At 34.3% G+C, this 23744-nt stretch overlaps 2 protein-coding genes across 2 annotated transcripts; both read left to right on the top strand.

The window, feature by feature from the left end:
• The first annotated feature begins 532 nt into the window (after positions 1-532).
• On the top strand, positions 533-19423 carry LOC114729689 (uncharacterized). The gene is made up of 2 exons (XM_028916727.1): positions 533-630; positions 18964-19423. The coding sequence occupies exons 1-2, from the start codon at positions 571-573 to the stop codon at positions 19177-19179; spliced, it is 276 nt and encodes a 91-aa protein (XP_028772560.1). The 5' UTR covers positions 533-570; the 3' UTR covers positions 19180-19423.
• Positions 9787-10152, top strand: LOC114729690 (uncharacterized). The gene has a single exon (XM_028916728.1). It carries the CDS (start codon positions 9848-9850, stop codon positions 10118-10120), a length of 273 nt encoding a protein of 90 aa, XP_028772561.1. The 5' UTR covers positions 9787-9847; the 3' UTR covers positions 10121-10152.
• Positions 19424-23744: the final 4321 nt, after the last annotated feature.

The following is a 23744-nucleotide window of genomic DNA, read 5'->3' as shown; positions in this document are numbered from 1 at the left end:
CTTTTACTTCTATGTATATAATAAATTTTCTCCGTACAAGATATTTATTTATGATCTTTCGGTGCTTATCACCTTCATCTATTCAAAACTATCTGATATGGATTACGAATATCTAAAGCGTGAATTGATGCCTTTATTAATCATATAGCTTCTTGCCATCATATATATTGACCCAATTCCGCCTGCACGGCTCCATCTTCTTCGATTGGTTGAATTCCCTGTAGGCTTATGCACACATTATATATACACTGCCAAACACAAATATATAAATCTATTAGTGTCCCTTAGATCATAGCTAGAGTAGGATCCTTATGTAATTAACAAGATATAATTAATAGTTTGGTAAAAGAAGGGTAGTCCCATAGACTGTGGGGAGACACGTACAAGATTCCAATACTCTGCAGGATAGGCGAGAATCCTGGCATTAAGAAGGAGGACTTTCAAACTGAAATGGGTCAAGATCCACGACCCGGGATGTGGCTATATAAAGAAGTTCCAGTGTGGCGTAAAACTGTAAAAGAGAGTCAAAAGAATATAAAAGCATATATAGAGTGAGAAGTTAAGGTAAAAATGCCAGTACACATTCCCCTACCCAACCAAGACAGAAACAAGCGCGTGGTGGATGAAAAGGTAGTGAGGGAGATATTGAGAGAAGCGGATGTGAACAATGACAACCATCTGAGCTGGTCGGAGCTGCAGAAAGCACTCAAGAAACTGGGGTCCAAGTTGCCTCCATACAGGGCATGGTGTTGTCTGCAAAACGCAGACGCCAACAACGATGGACGTATCAGCCCCTCCGAAATGGACAACCTCGTTCGTTATATCGTGAATTGGTACAATGCTTAACGCTGATCCATTTCTCTTGTCTCCCTCGGTGAATATGTGTTAGTGGGCCTTATATGGTCCACCAGGGTCATCAGTATCATATCCAGTTATGTGTACGTAACAGCTTCAGCTGTCTCCCTGTACATTTATGTGGCCGCTGCAGCTAGAGCTAGCTGAAGCCGTGCCTAGCTAGCTACATAGGAAATAAACATAAATCCTGTGTGTGTTTGTTGTATCGTGTGTATGTAAGTCTGCTATATATGCAAATAGTTAATATATTAGTATGATGATGTTTTCACTATCACAGAGGTGTTCTCGATCCGTTCTAAACTCATGCATCGTCCTTTCAAGTTCCACAAAACGGTTTGTCTTGCAAAAATTTCAAGATGTACGTTTCTCAACCCACAGAGAGAAAGAGTAAATTAACTGATAGGATGAATGAGACATGTATATACATATGGAACATTTAAGGTCGTCTTTCATGATAGAGCATCATTTCCAAGTCAAATCTCTCTCCACCAGCTTTCACTGAAGCTAGACTGCATCAAAATAATGAAAAAGTAAACTTGAAGACATAAACAGTATTACCTCTAAGTAAACTTGAAGACATAAACAGTATTACCTCTAATTCTAAGTATAAAAGCCAGATAAAAATTTAATTTGATCTCTCAATCTATTTTGATTCTTATATTTATTTATTTTCCTCCAAAGTAGTTCCTATGTTAATTGTACACGTTAAAGGATTTTTTATTCTAATGCATATAATTAATAAGAAGATGTTATGCAAGATATTATAAATAACTAATCCAACTAATATTTTTTAGTATTCGTAAATTAATTAAATAACTTCTATATTAAAGATCGGACATTGGTAAGAAGCAAGAGTAATAAATTTTAGTATATACTAACATTTGACTATTCGATGATCTTACTCTCGTCTCACATTAGAAAATATTGGGTCGTCTGGGATGGGGCGGATCATAATATAATAAGAATCATTAATCAGTAATATGACCAACGATACAACTAAGATTATTTTTATTTTACTGTTTATTTTTGTTTCACGTGTTCTTTAAACCTGACAAAATGATTCGATACAAAGGTCAGGATCACAAACTAAATCCATGATGAACCAACTTATGAACTTGTTTTATGCAGCTGTAGAGGTTCTTTTATGCATTGGGAGTTAGAAGAATAAAATGTCTATACACTAACCAACAAAAAATATTGAAGCTTCTCACGGACGCAGTCGCAGCATCCGTTCTAATAATTAAATAATTAGAAGAGGTAACTTAATGTAAGAAATAAATTAAACATATATTAAAATTCCTTTTCTGTTTTTGAGAGAGAGAGAGAGACTCCATATTTTTTATGAAGATCCAAAGTGAGTAATGGGGCCTGTAAGTATATACTCCTCCGGTTTTAAATATAAGACCTTTATACTAGTGTAAAGGTCCTATACCCGAAAAGTATTGTTATAAAGTTCTTCGTCTTTTGATGAGATATTTATCTTTTTGACCAACCTAACTGGAATCGCGTTCTTAAGAAAATAAGCATGCAGGAAGAAAACCGATTTTCTTAATGGATAACGACACAAAGCAAGTTCAAAGGGGTTCATAGAAAAGAAGAATAACTGCTATTAATCATTCCACCTTTCTTCCTTGCTAATCTTATATTGCTTTGGACGACCCTCGTCTGTCTCTGGTTTCATGTTACAAAATAATAATACTACCTCCAGTCCTAATTATAAGAGCTAGTTGACTAATTTGAGGAGATTAAAAAAATATGTTAAGTTAGTTATTTGTCATAAATAGTGTTTTTTTCTAAAATATCCTTGGTAAACAAGTGTCTTGACTAAAACTATCATTATTAGAAGGACTACTTTGAAAAAAAATGTATAAATATGAGAGACAAAATAGATTGGGATCTTATATTTAAGACCAAAATAGAAGTCAAACAACGTCTTATATTAAGAACCAGAGGTAGTAATAAATTGTTCCAAGACATGCACCACCTCTCCTATGTTATTATGAAGTGTTTCCAATATTTTCATGAATTTATGAAAGCGATCCAAATCTTCCACTTACAATTTACAAGATCACTAATTAAAATTTTAAGGCGAAAATAGAAAATCATTAGATATTTTCACATAACGTCTTATGTATTTTGGACTTAAAAAAACCTTACGGAAGATGCCTGAATGGAAGAGACTTAGGGAGTAAATTACAAAAGGATATAACAAGAGTATCAGAAATATTGATTATTGAGGAGAACAGGTGATAGTACGTGTTGTAGTCTTCTCTATTGTATTTTGTATATGCTCCTCCAAGAGTCCGCGCCTTATAGGTAAGAAGGAAATCATAATGTTCTATTCGGACAAAAGTTCATTTATCCATATCTTGCCATATATTCTATAACTAGATCACCGAATATTTTTAGTTTTATTCTATAATCGTGTAGATCAAGATAGGTAGTTGAATGGTACTGTCATCTGTTATAATTTTTTTAGTATATGTATATATTTCATCCAGGGTGGGATCAATATTTTTATTTGTCCTTAAGGCTTCACCTTTGATCTTGACAAAGTTTATACAAATTAAAATAGATTAATTGAGGAAATTATTATTTTTTAGTTACACTATAAGGGTTTGGACCCTGAACATCACTCTGGTCTCAAGTTGAGCGGACGGGTTCTTCCTATTGACTCTGCCTAATTTTTCATTAATTTGTAGTTACTGGGACTGGAGAGATGATTATATTGTCTTCACTGCTTCTGTCAGGCTTACCTTTCCTTTTCTATAAAATATTTTTTCCATGCCAGATATTTATTGATGATCTTCTGTTCTTCCGCTATTTATTTTGGGAAATAAATTCCCCTTTTTCATTTTTTAGAATAACGTGTCCACCATTACCCATCATCTATTAGGTAATGATTACGAAGAATGTATAAAGCGTGAACTATTGTCTTAATTATTTCAGGGATAAATTAAGTATAGCTTCCCTCTTTCTTTTAACCCGATTATGCCAAGAAGAGAGAAGATCCTGCCCGGCTCCACCTCCTTTGACTCCTTGAATTCGGATCTATCTGGTGCGGATGTAAAATGACGAGTATCTTTTGCCCGTATATTAGCAGTTTAACTAGTGAATTACAACTCTATTGTACCACAATTGGTGCATTGGTCTTTGCAGCCTTAATGCTTTTTGCTGGTTGGTTTCATTATCACAAAACTGCTCCAAAATTGGCTTGGTTCCAAGATGTAGAATCTATGTTGAATCACCATTTAGCGGGGCTACTAGGACTTGGGTCTCTTTCTTGGGCGGGACATCAAGTACATGTATCTTTACCGAACCTTCAATCTTTAATATAATCGCTGAATAATTAATTTATAAAAAATTTAAAAAATTAATTAAATTAGTTATTTGTAATAAATATGTATCATGTTTAATTATTTGTATTAGAGTTACCAATTGGTAAAAACCTCTAACAATTAATCTACAATCAACATGAATACTTAAAAAAAATTATAATTTTTAAAAAATAAAGTAGATTAAAATCTTGTATTTAAAATTAATTCCTGTACTAACCCAGCATTTATATTAAAATCACAGATAATATTATCACAAATCACATAGGAGAAGACAAATAATCTTCATAATTAACTAGCACACGAATTGATGAGTTTGACATTAATTTTACTTCTAATCCGAAAGCGAGCTCATTTCTTCGCCTAGACCCCAAGACTGCATACCCAGCTTTGTAACTAAAGCTGGCTATATAGAGAGAGAGATTTGACCTGAATTGAGAATCAGAATAGTCGCTACTCCAGATAATACGGTATACTATATGAATATGATGATTCAGGCAAAATATTTTCCCCAGAGATAGCAAGAGCGGGATCCCTCATTAACAAGACATAGCATTATAAAAGGATAATCCCAAAGACGGTGGTTGGATGGCTAATAGCGAGCTAAGATGCTAGTATTATGGGATAGGCGAGAATCCTGGCATTATTAATTTAGCACTCTCAGTAGAAAGAAGAAGAAGAATAAGAAGAACAAGAGCCGCCCGTCACATGGATTTCAGGGTATAAAAGGATAAGAAGCAAGGAAAAGGCAAGAAATGGAGAAGAAAGAAGATAGGCAGAAAGCGAAGGCAAAGAAGATAGTACTGTTGAAGATTGATGTATAATACACATATTATGGTTTCATGTTTTAAAAGCCGGACCAGATATTGAGCTGGAGAGACTAGTGGTCCACGATTCTTATGGTTGGACCAGTAATGTAATAATTAAATAAAAAAATAATATTATCTATATGATAATATAAATATAAAAATATTACATGACTTAAGAATGAATATAGCCAAACTGACATGTCACAATATCAGTCCCAACTCTCAACTCTTAAAACAATGATTTTTTTTTAGCACTTAAAACAATGAAATTATTAAAACAAATTTTAATACCATAACTGTGCCCAAAGCAAAAAAGAAATAAGATAATTAAAGAATTTCCTTTTTGCAGAAAGTTGTTACTATTAAAAATAATACTATAACATGTATAGATACACATGTTATTAAGTGGGACATCTAAGCTTAACTAAATCCTAGAAAGCTCTAACAGAAGGTTAACAAACTAAATTTGCGGCTGTCAATACCCTTTAAATATATTATTAATATAGTATAAAATTTTATTTTCCTATATTTTAGCATAAAATAGTTAATTTTTTTTAAAATCATTTTACTGCAACCTATGCGTGTCAGATGGGTTTTTTACCCTCACAAGCAAGGAGTTGGTTTCTTTCCAAGTTCCACTTCCCAAGAGTGCATCGGGTGCTACTCAAAAATCAAAACAGGAGGTGGCCTCCGTAGAACGATAGTTTCGACAACTCTCTTGAAGGCCCAATCTTTCTTCTACTTTTTTTTGCGTTGACAAGTAGTTTTGATCCTATTGTTAGATTTTCTTTTTTCTTTTTAACTTTTGATAAGTTCTTATCTTCTTCTTTTCTCTTCTCTGGTGTTCTTCTCTTCTGCATGTCAAACACAAATCTTGAGTGGATGTGATGAGTTAGATATTACGGACGATTATTTTTTTTTCAAACACTAGTGTAAGACAGTTGGGTTGTTCAGTTTTTACAAAACTATCCCGGCTCACGGGTTAATGTCGGCTTTCGGTCTAAACAGCGTCTGGAAGCAGCTAGAAACAATTCAAATGATAAAACGAGCGAACCAGTTGAAACGAACCACAATGATTACTAGTCGATAGTTGGACCAATTCGACTGTCCGGTCCGATTTGAGTTTTAAATCATTGGACTTTCATCACGCATATGTTTCCTGCGAGCATCTCAGCTTTGTTTTTCAATGTAGAATTGGCACCATATGTGTGTGTGTGACAATACTCCCTCCATCCCTTTCTATAAGTAACAGCTACCATCTCCCTCTTATCTCTAAATATAAGCAACATTTGCAGGTTGTCTTAAATTTTTGTAGTAAATTCTCTATTTTTTCCTCATTAATTATTTATTTTAATGTTCAATATATTTATTATCTTATTTCTCAAATCATGATCTCTCCATCACACATTTTCTTTTTTTTTCATAACTCTCTTTATTATAATAGTTTCTTATTCTCTTTCTTATACTCTGTCTCCCTATAAATAAGGATATTTTAGAGAAAAAACTTTTAATTTTTACACATTTATTGTCTTTAAAGGGATGAAGGGAGTAACTCACTAACTGGGCTATCAGAAAGGAGAAAAATCAACACAAAATATATATGATACTACGTATATAGAGAGAGACGGTGCTAAATTTCTAGAGATGAAAAAGGTGGATTTTTCTAAGAGAAAAAAATTGAAATCCGCCTAAATCTTTCTTTCTTTCAATATTAACTGTACTGTTTTTTTACACCAAATTTATCACAATAAACTAGACATGATTACTGTCGTACCTACCGGCCGCATATCATAGCTTACGTAAAGAAAAATGTCACGGCAACGAGTTTCACCACGTTTAGCCATTGCCAAAGATTAATTGAGAGTTTGAGACCTTATAGTGAAATAGCTGGTTCATATATTTCTCCTCCCAAACAAACAGAATAGAGATTAAATTAAGTTGGATATTTATAGATTGAATGAGTGATAATTTGATTTAGCGTAAACTGAAGGTACGGACATTCCTTTGGCATATATAGCTAGGTGGTTTTACTTACGTAGCAGATGAAACTTATGCCTCATATATTTATATAATACATACTGTGGTGAGACTCCATAAATAATAATTGAGCTAAAGATTCCAAATATTGGTGAGGCAAAGTGTCTGACATCAGTGACACTTACGTAAGAACACTATCGAATAAATGCTCCGAAGTTGGACACTGCCTGCTTCAAAAACTTATACACTATTAAACGAATGGTGTGTAACAGATAGGAATTTTTTTTTTTTTGAGCAAAAGACAAGAATATAATTTAACAGCTTGTCATGGAAGCCGAGGAAATAAATTTACAGGTCATCAAATCCATGTTATTTAAGTATACAGTTTTGACAGAGTCACTTTGTAGCCACTAGCTCCTGTCTTCATTATAAAGCCCTTTGCCATAATCTTTAATATAAAAACTTTTTATCCAAAAAATATTAATTTTTTATCTTTAATATTCCTTGCCTTTTTATTCCTTAACTAACGACCGTCGTATCGTAATGAGAGCAACTTGGCCATCAAAGAGGCAAAAATTAACGTAACCAACACAGATTAATACATACATACATATTTCATAGAGAAGACTTGAAAATTTTGGTGTGTTTTCTTGTGCAAGTTTTTTTAGTTAATAAATAAGAGGCGATATGTATGAGAAAAATATATATGGTGTGCAAGTTAATAATAAAATAAGATATATATGTATATATATGCACAAGAAAACGAACAAAATAATACTACTTTACAGCTGATTTTCAATTTTTTGAGTAAGTTTTAATTGTATTGCAGTAAATATTGAACAAATGATCAGTGGATGAACTATTTTCTGTTTTGAGTGCCATATATTTCTTTGTTTTTTGTAGTATACAACAAATTAGGCGAACTTGAGCCTTCGGTTTTCCATGGAATATTGTTCTTATCTTTAGCTTCTTTTCTTTTCAATTATATATGGAACATTCGTTCAGATTTTTATGGTCTTTTTTTCAGCCACTTTTTGTTTACCACATCTGCACCAGAGACAATGTCTTGAAGATTACGAAGCATATTTTATCCTAATTCCTCACCACCAATGCTCTTTTCACGTCCCCAGGGCTAATTCTATTCCTTATTTTTGGGCAAATATAGTCATTTTCACCAATGAGGGCTGATTCTATTATCCGGTTGTTAGAACTCAGAAAAGAAGACACACGATTTATGAAACGGGGCTAGCGCGCGTACTAAAAAATACATTTACTTAGTTGAGCTATAAGTTTATGAACGAAGAAGCTTATAATTTATCACACTATTTTAATTTGTAATTTAACTAATGTGAAAAATATATTCACCTATAAATCTCGAACACATCAAGCTGAGCATTAAGTTTTTTAAAAGGGTAACTTATGAATTCTGGAGGAATATTTATAAATCATCACACATTGACTAATTATAAGCAACATATTGTCATGAATTTTTAGAGAATTTTTTTAAAGAAAAAGTTTACTTTTAAATTGTTTGTGAATTTTTTGGTCAGTCAATTAATTAATCATCAAAGCAGATATTATACCATTTTTAATACTTTGGGGCCACATTACACCACTTGATACTTAACTCCTTAATGTAGGCAAAAAATTAAAAAAAATCTATTGCCGTTTCTTTTAGAGAACCTCTGCCTTTTTAACGAAGCCCCAGGTGAGTATTGCTTTTGCTTTAATGGCGACAGAAATCAAGTTTCAGGGAGGCACTATAATATTCTACTTACTTCCTTGTAATATAATCTTCATTGCTTTTTTTGACGAGCGATAGCGAGAGTCGTTAGGCAAGTGGCATTATTATTGATCCTCGAAACTACGTAAATCTATTATTATATAATTGTCTTGTCGCCATCTTTGTTGATGCTCCATGGCTGGAGGCCTGGGAATCATGGTCATGATTGTAAAACTGGCAATATTCTCTTGACGTACGGCCGCTGCATGTGTGTGATGCTTAATTATCTATTATCTTTTACTTCTATACATAAAATGAATTTTTCCGCACAAGATATTTATTTATGATCTTTTGCTGCTCATCACCTTCATCTATTCAAAACTATCTGGTATGGATTGCGAATATCTAAAGCGTGAATTGATGCCTCTATTAATCACATAGCTTCTTTCCATGATATATACTGACCCAGTTCCGCCTGCACGGCTCCATCTTCTTCGATTGGTTGAATTCCCCGTAGGCTTAAGCACACATTATATATACACTGCCAAACACAAATATACAAATCTATTAGTGTCTCATAGATCATAGCTAGAGTAGGATCCTCATATAATTAACAAGATATAATTAATATTCCTTCGGTCCTTAATATAGGACCTAATTATTAAGTTAATTTTGATCCTAAAGAGAAGATCTATTTCTTATATTTATTAATTTTTTTCCTAAATTACTCCTGTGAATACTTCTTCAACCATAATCAAATAAGTGAGGGAGGAAGGATATTAAGAAACATGATTATGGTGTTTTAGGAAAAACATGTCATATTTCTTATAATTAACTAACTTACCTAATTTCTTTAATCTAATCAAATTAGTTAAATAGATCTTATATTAAAGACCGAAAGAGTAATTTGATAAAAGAAGGGTAGTCCCAAAGGCTGTGGGGAGACACGTTCAAGATTCTAATACTACAGGATAGGCGAGAATCCTGGCATTAAGAATGAGCACTTTCAGACTGAAATGGGTCAAGATCCACAACCCGGGATGTGGCTATATAAAGAAGTGCGAGTGTGGCGTAAAACTTAGAAGAGAGTCACAAGAATATAAAAGCATATAGAGGCAGCATATATAGAGTGAGAAGTTGAGGTAAAAATGCCAGTGTGCGTTCCCAAACAACAAGTCAACCCCAAACCCGGGGTGGATGAAAGGCTAGTGAGGGAGATATTGAGAGAAGTCGACGTGAACAATGACAACAATCTGAGCTGGTCGGAGCTGCAGAAAGCATTCAATAAACTGGGGTCGAAGTTCCCTCCATACAGGGCCTGGCGTGGTCTGCGAAACGCCGACGCCAACAACGATGGCCTTGTCAGCCCCTCCGAAGTGGACAACCTCGTTCGTTATATCATGAATTGGTACAATGCTTAACGCTGATCCATTTATCGTATCTCCCTCGGTGTATATGTGCTCGCGGCCCTATGTATGGTCCGCCACCACCAGGGTCAGTATCATATCCAGTTATGTGTAGGTAACTCTCTACATATATATAGCCGCTGCAGCTAGAGCTAGCTGAAGCCGTGCCTAGCTAGCTACATAGGAAATAAACATAAATCCTGTGGGTTTGTGTCTCGTGCGTACGCAAGTCTATTACATATATAAATAGTTAATATATTAGAATGATAATTTTGTCACTATCACAGAGGTGTTCTCGATCCGTTCTAAATTCACGCATCGTCCTTTCAAGTTTCACAAAACGGTTTGTCTTGCAAAAATTTCAAGACGTACGTTTCTCAATCCACAGAGAGAAAGAGTAAATAAACTGATAGGATGAATGAGACGTATATATACATATGGAACATTTAAGGTCGTCTTTCATGATAGAGCATCATCTCCGAGTCAAATCTCTCTCCACCAGCTTTCACTGAAGCAATACTGCATCAAAATAATGAAAAAGTAAACTGAGAGGCATAAATAGCACTACTTCTAATTCTAAGTATAAGAGCCCGTTAAAAATTCAATTTGATCTTTCAATCCATTTTGGTTTTCATTTATTTATTTTCTTCCAAAATAGGTCCTGTGTTAATTATACATGTTAAAGGATTTTTATTATAGTTCGCATAATTAATAAAAGGATGTTAAGCAAAATATTATAAATAACTAATCCAACTAATTTTTTTTAGCCTTCACAAATTAATTATATGACTTTTATATTAAAGATGGGAGATTGATAAGAAGCAGGAGTAATAAATGTTAGTAGTATACTAACATTGGACTATTTGATGATCTTACTCCAGTCTGACATTAGAAAATATTGGGTCGACTAGGATGGGGCGGATCATAATATAATAGGAATCATTAATCAGTAATATGACGAATGATACAACTAAAATTATTTTATTTTTACTTTACTGTTTATTTTTGTTTCACGTGTTCTTTAAACCTGACAAAATGATTCGATACAATGGTCAGGATCATAAAATAAATCCATGATGAACCAACTTATGAACTTGTTTAATGCAGCCGTAGAGGTTCTTTTTATGCATTGGAAGTTAATTAGAAGAATAAAATGTCTATACAGTGACCAACCAAAAATATTGAAGCTTCTCACGGACGCAGTCGCAGCATCCGTTCTAATAATTTAATAATTAGAAGAGATAACGTAATGTAAGGAATAAATTAAAAATATATTAAAATTCCTTTCTTTTTCACAGAGAGAGAGAGAGAGAGAGAGAGAGAGATTCCATATTTTTTACGAAGATCCAAAGTGAGTAATGGGGCATGTCAGTATATATTGCTATAAAGTTCTTCGTCTTTTGATGAGATATTTATCTTTTTGACAATATAACTCGAATCGCGTTCTTAATAAAATAAGCATGCAGGAAGAAAACCGATTTTAATTTCTTAATAGATAACGACACAAAAGTAAGTTCAAAGGGGTTCATAGAAAAGAAGAATAACTGCTATTAATTATTCCACCTTTCTTCCTTGCTAATCTTATATTGCTTAAGACGACACTCGTCTGTTTCTGGTTTCATTTTACAAAATAATAATAGTAAATTGTTCCAAGACGTGCGCCACCTCCTATATTACTATGAAGTGTTTCCAATATTTTCATAAATAGGATGTCACATTATTAAATTTATGAAAGAAATACAAATCTTCCACTTACAATTTATAAGATCACTAATTAAAATTTTAAGGCGAAAATAGAAAATCATTAGATATTTTCACATAACATCTTATGTATTTTGGACTTAAAAAACCTTACAGAAGATGCCTGAATGGAAGGAACCTAGGGAGTACTTTACAAAAGCATATAATAAGCGTATCAGGAAGATTGATTATTGAGGAGAACAGGTGATAGTACGTGTTGTATAGCCTTCTCTATTGTATTTTGTATATGTTCCTCCAAGAGTCCGTGCCTGATATGTTTTTTTCCTTTAAAGGAGGAAATCATAATGTTCTGTTCGGACAAAAGTTCATTTATCCATATCTTGCCATATATTCTATAACTAGATCACCGAATATTTTTAGTTTTATTCTATAATCGTGTAGATCAAGATAGGTAGTTGAACGATACTGTCATCTGTTATAATTTTTTTAATATATGTATAAATTTCATCCAGGGTGGGATCAATATTTTTATTTGTCCTTAAGGCTCCACCTTTGATCTTGACAAAGTTTATACAAATTAAAATAGATTAGCTGAGGATTTTTTTTTTAGTTACATCATAAGGGTTTGAGCCTTGAACATCACATCTTATCCTTTTTTTTTTTAATAGGCCTCAAGTTGAGTGGACGGGTCTTCCTATTGAGTCTGCCTAATTTTTCATTAATTTGTAGCGTACTGGAACTGGAGAGATGATTATATGGTTTTCATTGCTTCTGTAATGCCTATCTTTCCCTTTTTATGAAATATTTTTTCCATGCCACATATTTGTTCATCATGGTCTTCCGTTCTTACCCTATTTTTTTGGGGAATAAATTCCCCTTTTTTATTTTTTTACAATAACGTGTCCACCATTCCCCATCATTTATTAGGTAATGATTACATAGAATATATAAAGCGTGAATTGATGTCTTAATTACTTTCAGGGATAAATCAAGTATGGCTTCCTTCTTTCTTATGACCCGATTATGCCCAGAAAAAGAAAAAAGATCCCGCCCGGCTCCACCTGCTTTGACTCCCCCAGTTCGGATCTATCTAGTGCGAATGAAAAGTGGCAATTATCTTTTGCTTGTGTATTAGTAATTTATAACTACCTTTCAATCTTCAATACTACCCTCAGTTCTAATTATAAGAGCTAGTTGACTAATTTGAGGAGATTAAGAAAAGAAGTTAAGTTAGTTATTTGTTAGAAGGACTACTTTGAAAAAAAAATGCATAAATATAAAGACAAAGTGAATTGGAGTCTTATATTTAAGACCAAAATAAAAGTCAAACAAGGTCTTATATTAAGGACCGGAGGTAGTACTAATTTAAAATAATTAAAAAATTAATTAAATTAGTTGTTTGAACATATATTTTATTTAATTACTTGTATTGGAGTTATCCATTAGTAAGAACTCCTTACAATCAATCCTCAATTCACAATCAATATGAATACTTTAAAAGAAAATTATAATTTTACAAAATAAAATAGATTAAAATTTTATATTTAAGATTAAGTCTTAAACCAATCTAGCATTTATATTAAAATCACAGATAATATTATCACAAATCACATAGGAGAAGACAAATAATCTTCATAATTAACTGGCACACGCATTGATGAACTTGACATTAACTTTACTTCTAATCCAAAAGCGAGCCCATTTCTTCGCCTAGACTCTCGAAAAGAAAGGCTGCATAACCGGGTTTGTAACTAACGTTGGCTATATAGAGATAGATTTGATATGAATTGAGAATCAGAATAGTCCGTACTCCAGATAATACAGTATACTATATGAATATGATGATTCAGGCAAAAAATTTTCCCCAGAGATAGCAAGGGTGGGATCCCTCATTAACAAAACGAAGCATTATAAAAGGATAATCCCAAAGACTGTGGTGGGATGCCTAATAGCGAGCTAACATGCTAGGATTATAGGATAGGCAAGAATCCTGGCATTATTAATTTAGCACTCGCAGTAGAAAGAAGAAGAAGAAGAACCGCCCGTCACATAGATTTCAGGGTATAAAAGGATGAGAAGCAAGGAAAATGCAAGAAATTGAGAAGAAAGAAGATAGGAAGAGAGCGAAGGCAAAGCAGTGACTATAATGCCAGTGTATATACCCGTGCACGTAGCCCCACTGGTGGTAGCCCGATCAGTAATGACGGAGAAGCACGTGAGGGAGATCTTAGCAAAAGCGGACACAAACGGCGACGGGTGTCTCACCAAGGATGAGCTCAAGAAAGCTTTGAAAGAAATCGGCTCACGCTGGCCCTGTTTCAGAGCTTACCTTCTTCTCCGAATCGCCGACTCTGATCGCGACAGTCAAATCTCCGGCAAAGCCGAAACGGACAAGCTCGTCGCTTGTATCCTCAGCTGGTACACCCAGAAATACTGATACGCACATCTAGTCTTTTCTTGCGTTTGTTCGTAACTATATGTGTGTGTATTGTCAAGTTCTACGGCAGCTTGCAGCTAACGCTTACGCAGGAATCCACGTAAATCCTGCGTTGTGTCATGTGTGACTGTATCATATTGTCTTTTCCTCCTCTCTGGTTAACCTCTTCTGTAGTTTTATGTGTCGCCGTCTGGTGCTCTTCATGTACATACAACATAACTGTCTTTTGCCCGTTTTTCATCAACTTCCTCTGAACTGAACTCTTTTAACCATTCCTCTTCTCAAGCAAAGGGGGGAAAAAAAAAACAGATTTACATCAATCTTCTTCCTTTTCAAAATGAAGTACTCAACTTAAAGTCTAAATTACCTTTCAGCACTTTAGTTTGAACAATACTAGGCGGCTAGGCGCTAGTATTGATATGTGGGTGTGTGTGTAAGCCAGCTACAGCGATCAGGGAGGGGAAGGCAGAGATTGATATATAGAAGGGAAATAAAGGAAGGAGGGGTGCGATAAACCATAGATATATATTGGATTAAAAATGGGGGTGTTTGCTGTACCGAAAGGGGTAGAGACTGAAGGGCGGGTGAGGGAGATATTGAGAGAAGCAGATGTGAACAAGGACAACAATCTGAGCAAGTATGAGATTAAGAAAGCCCTCAAGAAACTGGGCTCAAAGTCGCCGCCGTTCAGAGCTTGGCGTTGTCTGCAGGAGGCCGACGTCAACCACGACGGAAAAATCAGCCCCTCCGAATTGGACGCCCTAGTTCGTTATCTCATGGATTGGTACAACGCTCACGGTACTCACTAATTACCATCCCGGTCGCTCATATATATTCGGAGGCTCGCTCCTAGCTAGCCCAAGCTCCAGGATCAGCAGAAGAGAGTGATCACTATACATATATACCTATATGAATCTTAGCTTTGTGTATTGCGTCATATATATGCAACTCTGTACACTACGTACTACTGTCAAACCGGCCGGCGTTTCCTAATAAATAATAATATCATCTGTTCAGTGATCTTTCTCAGATGGTTCATGCGCCGCTGGACGTACGTAATGTGCAGTAGTACTGTCGAAGTTTGATATATAATACACTTATGGTTTCGTCATGCATATGTTTCCTGCGTGCGTCTCAGCTCTGTTTTTCAATGTAGTTGGCACCATGCGTGTGTGTGTGATAGTAACTCACTAACTTGGCTATCAAAAAGGAGAAAAATCAACACAAAATATATATGACATTCCTCTAATTCTAAATATAAGACTCTTTTTATAGTGTAAATATATTATATTACCAAAAAAATTTTATATTTAGGTCCGGAGGAGTATATATAGAGAGAGATGGTGCTAAAATTTCGGTAAATTTTCTAACAGGAAACTTGAAATCCACCTAAATCTTTCTTTCTTTCAATATCAACTTTACTATTTTTTTACACCAAATTTATCACAATAAACTAAACACGATTACTGTCGTAGCTACGGGCCACATATCCTAACTTACGTAAAGAAAAATATCACAGCAACAAGTTTCACCACGTTTAGCCATTGCCAAAGATTAATTGAGAGTTTGAGACCTTATAGTGAAATGGCTGGTTCATATATTTCTCCTCCCAAACAAACAGAATAGAGATTAAATTAAGATGAATAGTTATAGATTGAATGAGTGATTTGATTTAGTGTAAATTAAAGGTACGAACATTCCTTTGGCATATATAGCTAGGTGGTTTTACACACGTAGCAGATGAAACTTATTCCTCATATATATATACTGTGGTGAGATTCCATAAATAATAATTGAGCTAAAGATTCCAAATATTGGTCAGGCAAAGTGTCTGACATGAGTGACACTTACGTAACAACAATATCGAATGAATGCGCCGAAGTTGGACACTGCCTACTTCAAAAACTTAGAGAGTACTATATTAAACGAATGGTGTGTAATAGATAAGAATATAATATTTTTCTTTTTGTTGAGCAAAAGATAAGAATATAATTTAACAGCTTGTCATGGAAGCCGATGAAATAAATTTGCAGGTTATCAAATCCGTGTTATTTAAGTATACAGTTTTGACACAGTCACTTTGTAGTCACTAGCTCCTGTCTTTCTTATGAAGCCCTTTCCCATAATCTTTAATGTAAAAAAATTTTATCCTAAAAATATTAATTTTTATCTTTAATATTCCTTGCTTTTTTATTCCTTAGCTAACAACCGTCGTATCGTAGTGAGAGCAACTTGGCCATCAAAGAGGCAAAAATTAACGTAACCAACACAAATCAATATACACATAATATACATATTTCGTAGAGAATACTTGAAAATTTTGGTGTGTTTTCTGGTGCAAGTTTTTTTAGTTAATAAATAAGAAGCGATATGTGTGACTGTGTGAGAAAAACGTATGTGGTGTGTAAATTAATAACAAAGTAGCGTAAGAGGGGTGTGTGTGTGTGCAAGAAAATGAACAAAATTATTTTACAGCTGATTTTCAATTTTTTGAGTCAGTTTTAATTGTGTTGCAGTAAATGCTGAACAAATGATTAGTGGATGAACTATTTTCTGTTTTAAGCCCCATATTTCTTATTCATTTTTCTAGCGTACGACAAATTAGGCAAACTTGACTCTTCGGTTTTCCGTGGGATATTGTTCTTATCTTTAGCTTCCTTTCTTTTCAATTATATGAAACATTCGTTTAGATTTTTATGGTCTTTTGTGAGCCACTTTTTGTTTACCGCATCTGCACCCGGTACAATGTCGTGAAGATTACGAAACATTTTAAGCCTCCTTTTCTTGTTTGATCCTAATTCCTCACCACCAATGCTCTGTTCACGACCCCAGGGCTAATTCTAGTCCTTTTTTTTGGGGCAAATATAGTCATTTTCACTGATGAGGGCTAATTCTATTATTCGGTTGTCAGAAATCAGAAAAGAAGACACGATTTATGAAATGGGGCTAGCGTACTAAAAGATACATTTACTCAATTGAGCTATAAGTTTATGAACGAAGACACTTATAATTTATCACACTATTTTATTTCTAACTTAACTAATGTGAAAAATATACTCACCTATAAATCTCGAACACAAATGCTTTTTAAAAGGGTGACTTATGAATTCTGGAGGAATATTTATAAATCATCACACATTGACTAATTATAAGCAACATATTGTCATAAATTTTTGGAGAATTTTTTTAAAGAAAAAGTTGACTTTTAAATTGTGTGTGTGAATTTTTTTCAGTCAATTAATTAATCATCAAAATAACGGAGGTTTAACCTGGCAGATATTACACCATTTTTAATACTTGGCGGCCACATTACACCACCTGATACTTAACTCTTTAATGTAGGCAAAAAATTAAAAAATATATTGCATGCAGTTTCTTTTAGAGAATCTCTGCCTTTTTAACGAAACCCCAAGCGAGTATTGATTTTGCTTTTTAATGACGACAGAAATTAAGTTTCAGAGAGGTACTATAATATTTTACTTACTTCCTTGTAATATAATCTTCATTGCTTTTTTGACGACCAAGAGCGAGATTCGTTAGACAAGTGGCATTATTATTGATCCTCGAAACTAAGTAAATCTATTGTTCAAAGAGGATGGCCGGTGGTGATCAGAAATGAGTAGAAGAGAATGAATGCTATACTATATAAATGTCTCGTCGCCATCTTTGTTGATGTTCCATGGCTGAAGTCCTGAGAATCAACTGGAAGTGTAGTGATCGGATTTTCCAAAGTAATCATAAAAATGTCTTTGTGCGGACAAATAATTTCTTTTATTCATATCTCACCATATATTCCATAACTGTCCGCTTGGGTGATGATCATAATATTTAGTATTTTCGTAGCCACACACTCACGGATTACATGTTATTAGGCTTAAGCCTAACTTTTTTTTTTCCCCAATTAATGGGGCCAATCAAGTTATGTCGCAAGCCTTTAATAGGTCTCATCGCATCTATTTTCACCCCAAATGATTCGTGCTGTACAGAAACCTAGCTACGAATTATATTATATATGATTATGATGGCTACTTATTTATCATGATCATGATTGTAAAACTGGCAATATTCTCTTCACGGCCACTGTATGTGTGTGATGCTTGTCTTTATCTTTTACTTCTATGTATATAATAAATTTTCTCCGTACAAGATATTTATTTATGATCTTTCGGTGCTCATCACCTTCATCTACTCAAAACTATCTGATATGGATTACGAATATCTAAAGCGTGAATTGATGCCTTTATTAATCATATAGCTTCTTTCCATGATATATATTGACCCAATTCCGTCTGCACGGCTCCATCTTCTTCGATTGGTTGAATTCCATGTAGGCTCATGCACATATTACATATACACTGCCAAACACACATATATAAATCTATTAGTGTCCCATAGATCATAGCTAGAGTAGGATCCTTATATAATTAACAAGATATAACAAATAATTTGATAAAAGAAGGGTTGTCCCAAAGACTGTGGGGAGACACGTACAAGATTCTAATACTACAGGATAGGCGAGAATCCTGGCATTAAGAATGAGCACTTTCAAACTGAAATGGGTCAAGATCCACGACCCGGGATGTGGCTATATAAAGAAGTACCAGTGTGGCGTAAAACTGTAAAAGAGAGTTAAAAGAATATAAAAGCATATATAGAGTGAGAACCTAAGGTAAAAATGCCAGTGCACATTCCCATACCCAAACCCGTGGTGGATGAAAAGCAAGTGAGGAAGATATTGAGAGAAGCGGACGTGAACAATGACAACCATCTGAGCTGGTCGGAGCTGCAGAAAGCACTCAAGAAACTGGGGGCGAGGTTGCCTCCATACAGGGCCTGGCGTTGTCTGCGAAACGCCGACGCCAACAACGATGGACGTATCAGCCCCTCCGAAATGGACAACCTTGTTCGTTATATCATGAATTGGTACAATGCTTAACGCTGATCCATTTCTCGTGTCTCCCTCGGTGTACCTGTGTTCGTGGGCCTACGTATGGTGCACCAGGGTCAGTATCATATCCGGTTATGTGTACGTAACAGCTTCAGCTGTCTCTCTGTACATATATATGGCCGCTGCAGCTAGAGCTAGCTGAAGCCGTGCCTAGCTAGCTACGTAGGAAATAAACATAAATCCTGTGTGTGTTTGTTGTCTCGTGTGTACACAAGTCTACTGTATATATAAATAGTTACTCCTCTCGTACTAAATATAAAACCCTTATACACACTGGTATAAAGGTCTTTTATTTAGGATCGGATGAGTAATATATTAGTATGATAATGTTGTCACTATCACAGAGGTGTCCTCGATCCGTTCCAAATTCATGCATCGTCCTTTCAAGTCTCATAAAACGGTTTGTCTTGCAAAAATTTCAAGACGTATTTCTCAACCCACAGAGAGAAATAGTGAATAAACTGATAGGATGAATTAGACATATATTTACGTATGGAACATTTAAGGTCGTCTTTCACGACAGAGCATCATTTCCAAGTCAAATCTCCCTCCACCAGCTTTCACTGAAGCAAGACTGCATCAAAATCATGAAAAAGTAGACTGGGATATTACCTCTAATCTTGAGCATAAGAGTCAGTTAAAAATTCAATTTAGTCTCTCAATTCATTTTAATTCTGATATTTATTTATTTTCCTCAAAAGTAGTTCCCATATTAATTGTACATGTTAAATATTTTTTACTTTAATACACATAATTAATAAGAGGATGTTATGCAAGATATTATAAATAACTAATCCAATTAATTTTTTTTAGTATTCATTAATTAATTATATAACTTCTATATTAAAGATCGGATAAGAAGCAAGAGTAATAAATGTTAGTATATACTCTTCTGGTCCTTAATATAACACCCATTTAATTAATTTAATTTGATTAAATTAACAAAATTAGGTAAGTTAGTTAATTATAAGAAATGTAACACATTTTTTCTAACATATCATAATCATCTTTCTTAATACCCTATCTTCCTCTTCTACTTGATTACGGTTGAGGGAGTATCCATAGGGGTAATTTAAAAAAAATTAATAAATATGAAAAATGGGTCTTATATTTAGGACCAAAACTAATTTAACAATTAGGTTCTATATTAAGGACCGGAGGAGTACTAACATTTGACTATCTGATGATCTTGCTCCGGTCTCACATTAGAAAATATTGGGTCGTCTGGGATGGGCCGGATCATAATATCATAAGAATCATTATTCAGTAATATGACTAAAATTATTTTATTTTTACTTTACTGTTTATTTTTGTTTCACGTGTTCTTTAAACCTGACAAAATGATTCGATACAATGGTCAGGATCATAAACTAAATCCATGATGAACCAACCTATGAACTTGTTTTATGCAGCCGTAGAGGTTCTTTTCACGCATTGGAAGTTAGAAGAATAAAATGTCTATACACTAACCAGCAAAAAATATTGAAGCTTCTCACGGACGCAGTCGCAGCATCCGTTGTAATAATTTAATAATTAGAAGAGATAACGTAATGTAAGGAATAAATTAAAAATATATTAAAATTCCTTTCTTTTTGAGAGAGAGAGAGAGAGAGAGAGAGAGAGACTCCGTATTTTTTACGAAGATCCAAAGTGAGTAATGGGGCCTGTAAGTATATATTGCTATAAAGTTCTTCGTCTTTTGATGAGATATTTATCTTTTTGACCGATCTAACTCGAATCGCGTTCTTAATAAAATAAGCATGCAGGAAGAAAACCGATTTTCTTAATAGATAACGACACAAAGTAAGTTCAAAGGGGTTCATATAAAAGAGGAATAACTGCTGTTAATTATTCCACCCTTCTTCCTTGTTAATCTTATATTGCTTTAGACGACACTCGTCTGTTTCTGGTTACAAAATAAAAATAGTAAATTGTTCCAAGACGTGCGCCACCTCCTATGTTACTATGAAGTGTTCCAATATATTCATGAATAGGTTGTCACATTATTAAATTTATGAAAGAAATCCAAATCTTCCACTTACGATTTACAAGATCACTAATTAAAATTTTAAGGCGAAAATAGAAAATCATTAGATATTTTCACATAACATCTTATGTATTTTGGACTCAAAAAACCATACAGAAGATGCCTGAATGGAAGGAACCGAGGGAGTACATTACAAAAGGATATAATAAGCGTATCAGGAAGATTGATTATTGAGGAGAACAGTTGATAGTACGTGTTGTATAGCCTTCTCTATTGTATTTTGTATATGTTCCTCCAAGAGTCCGTGCCTGATATGTTTTTTTACTCTAAAGGAGGAAATCATAATGTTCTGTTCGGACAAAAGTTCATTTATCCATATCTTGCCATATATTCTATAACTAGATCACCGAATATTTTAGTTTTATTCTATAATCGTGTAGATCAAGATAGGTAGTTGAACGATACTGTCATCTGTTATAATTTTTTTAATATATGTATATATTTCATCCAGGGTGGGATCAATATTTTTATTTGTCCTTAAGGCTCCACCTTTGATCTTGACAAAGTTTATACAAATTAAAATAGATTAGCTGAGGAAATTTTTTTTTTAGTTACATCATAAGGGTTTGAGCCTTGAACATCACATCTTATCCTTTTTTTTTTTTTTAATAGGCCTCAAGTTGAGTGGACGGGTCCTTCCTATTGAGTCTGCCTAATTTTTCATTAATTTGTAGCGTACTGGAACTGGAGAGATGATTATATGGTTTTCATTGCTTCTGTAATGCCTATCTTTCCCTTTTTATGAAATATTTTTTCCATGCCACATATTTGTTCATCATGGTCTTCCGTTCTTACCCTATTTTTTTGGGGAATAAATTCCCCTTTTTTATTTTTTTACAATAACGTGTCCACCATTCCCCATCATTTATTAGGTAATGATTACATAGAATATATAAAGCGTGAATTGATGTCTTAATTACTTTCAGGGATAAATCAAGTATGGCTTCCTTCTTTCTTATGACCCGATTATGCCCAGAAAAGGCAAAAAGATCCCGCCCGGCTCCACCTGCTTTGACTCCCCCCGTTCGGATCTATCTAGTGCGAATGAAAAATGGCAATTATCTTTTGCTTGTGTATTAGTAATTTATAACTACCTTCAATCTTTAATACTAATTTAAAATAATTAAAAAAATTAATTAAATTAGTTGTTTGTAATAAATATATATCTTATTTAATTATTTGTATTGGAGTTACTCATTAGTAAGAACTCCTTAAAATCAATCCAGATATGAATACTTTAAAAGAAAATTACTAGAATTTTAAAAAATAAAATAGATTAAAATTTTATATTTAAGATTAAGTCTTAAACCAATCTAGCATCTATATTAAAATCAGAGATAATATTATCACTAATAACATGAGAAGACAAATAATCTTCATAATCAACTGACACACGAATTGATGAACTTGACATTAACTTTACTTCTAATCCGAAAGCGAGCTCATTTCTTCGCCTAGACTCTCGAAAAGAAAGGCTGCATAACCAGGTTTGTAACTACAGTTGGCTATATAGAGATAGATTTGATATGAATTGAGAATCAGAATAGTCGGTACTCCAGATAATACAGTATACATGAATATGATGATTCAGGCGAACAATTTTCGCAAGAGATAGCAAGAGTGGGATCCCTCATTAACAAGACATAGCATTATAAAAGGATAATACCAAAGACTGTGGTGGGATGCCCAATAGCGAGCTAACATGCTAGTATTATAGGATAGGCAAGAATCCTGGCATTATTAATTTAGCACTCGCAGTAGAAAGAAGAAGAAGAAGAAGAACCGCCCGTCACATAGATTTCAGGGTATAAAAGGATGAGAAGCAAGGAAAATGCAAGAAATTGAGAAGAAAGAAGATAGCCAGAGAGCGAAGGCAAAGCAGTGACAACAATGCCAGTGTATATACCCGTGCCCGTAGCCCGATCAGTAATGACGGACAAGCAAGTGAGGGAGATCTTAGCAAAAGCTGACAGAAACGGCGACGGTTGTCTCACCAAGGATGAGCTCAAGAAAGCTTTGAAAGCAATCGGCTCACGCTGGCCTTGTTTCAGAGCTTACCTTCTTCTCCGAATCGCCGACTCTGATCGTGACGGTCAAATCTCCGGCAAAGCCGAAACGGACAAGCTCGTCGCTTGTATCCTCAGCTGGTACACCCAGAAATACTGATACGCATATCTAGCCTTTTCTTGCGTTTGTTTGTAACTATATATGTGTGTATTGTCAAGTTCTACGGCAGCTTGCAGCTAATGCTTACGGAGGAATCCACGTAAACCCCGTGTTGTGTCATGTGTAACTGTATCATATTGTCTTTTCCTCCTCTCGGGTTAACCTTTTCCGTAGTTTTATGTGTCGCCGTCTAGTGCTCTTCATGTACATACAACATAACTGTCTTTGGCCCGTTTTTCATCAACTTCCTCTGAACTGAACTCTTTTAACCATTCCTCTTCTCACGGAAAGAATAAAAAAACAAACAAAACAGATTTACATAAATCTTCTTCCTTTTCAA

Source organism: Neltuma alba, unplaced genomic scaffold (genome assembly GCF_004799145.2).
Source record: "Neltuma alba isolate B1F8T4 unplaced genomic scaffold, ASM479914v2 tig00012663_pilon, whole genome shotgun sequence".
Lineage (NCBI taxonomy): Eukaryota > Viridiplantae > Streptophyta > Magnoliopsida > Fabales > Fabaceae > Neltuma > Neltuma alba.
The sequence above is the reverse complement of the archived record's forward strand: the minus strand, read 5'-3'. Positions and strand labels throughout refer to the sequence as shown.

Bases quoted from the DNA above. Each gene is read 5' to 3' on its own strand.
- LOC114729690 (XM_028916728.1), top strand. From the start codon at position 9,848: ATGCCAGTGTGCGTTCCCAAACAACAAGTCAACCCCAAACCCGGGGTG.
- LOC114729689 (XM_028916727.1), top strand. From the start codon at position 571: ATGCCAGTACACATTCCCCTACCCAACCAAGACAGAAACAAGCGCGTG. The intron at 631-18,963 runs GTAGTGAGGGAG...GTGGATGAAAAG, and splicing joins AGCGCGTGGTGGATGAAAAG to CAAGTGAGGAAGATATTGAG.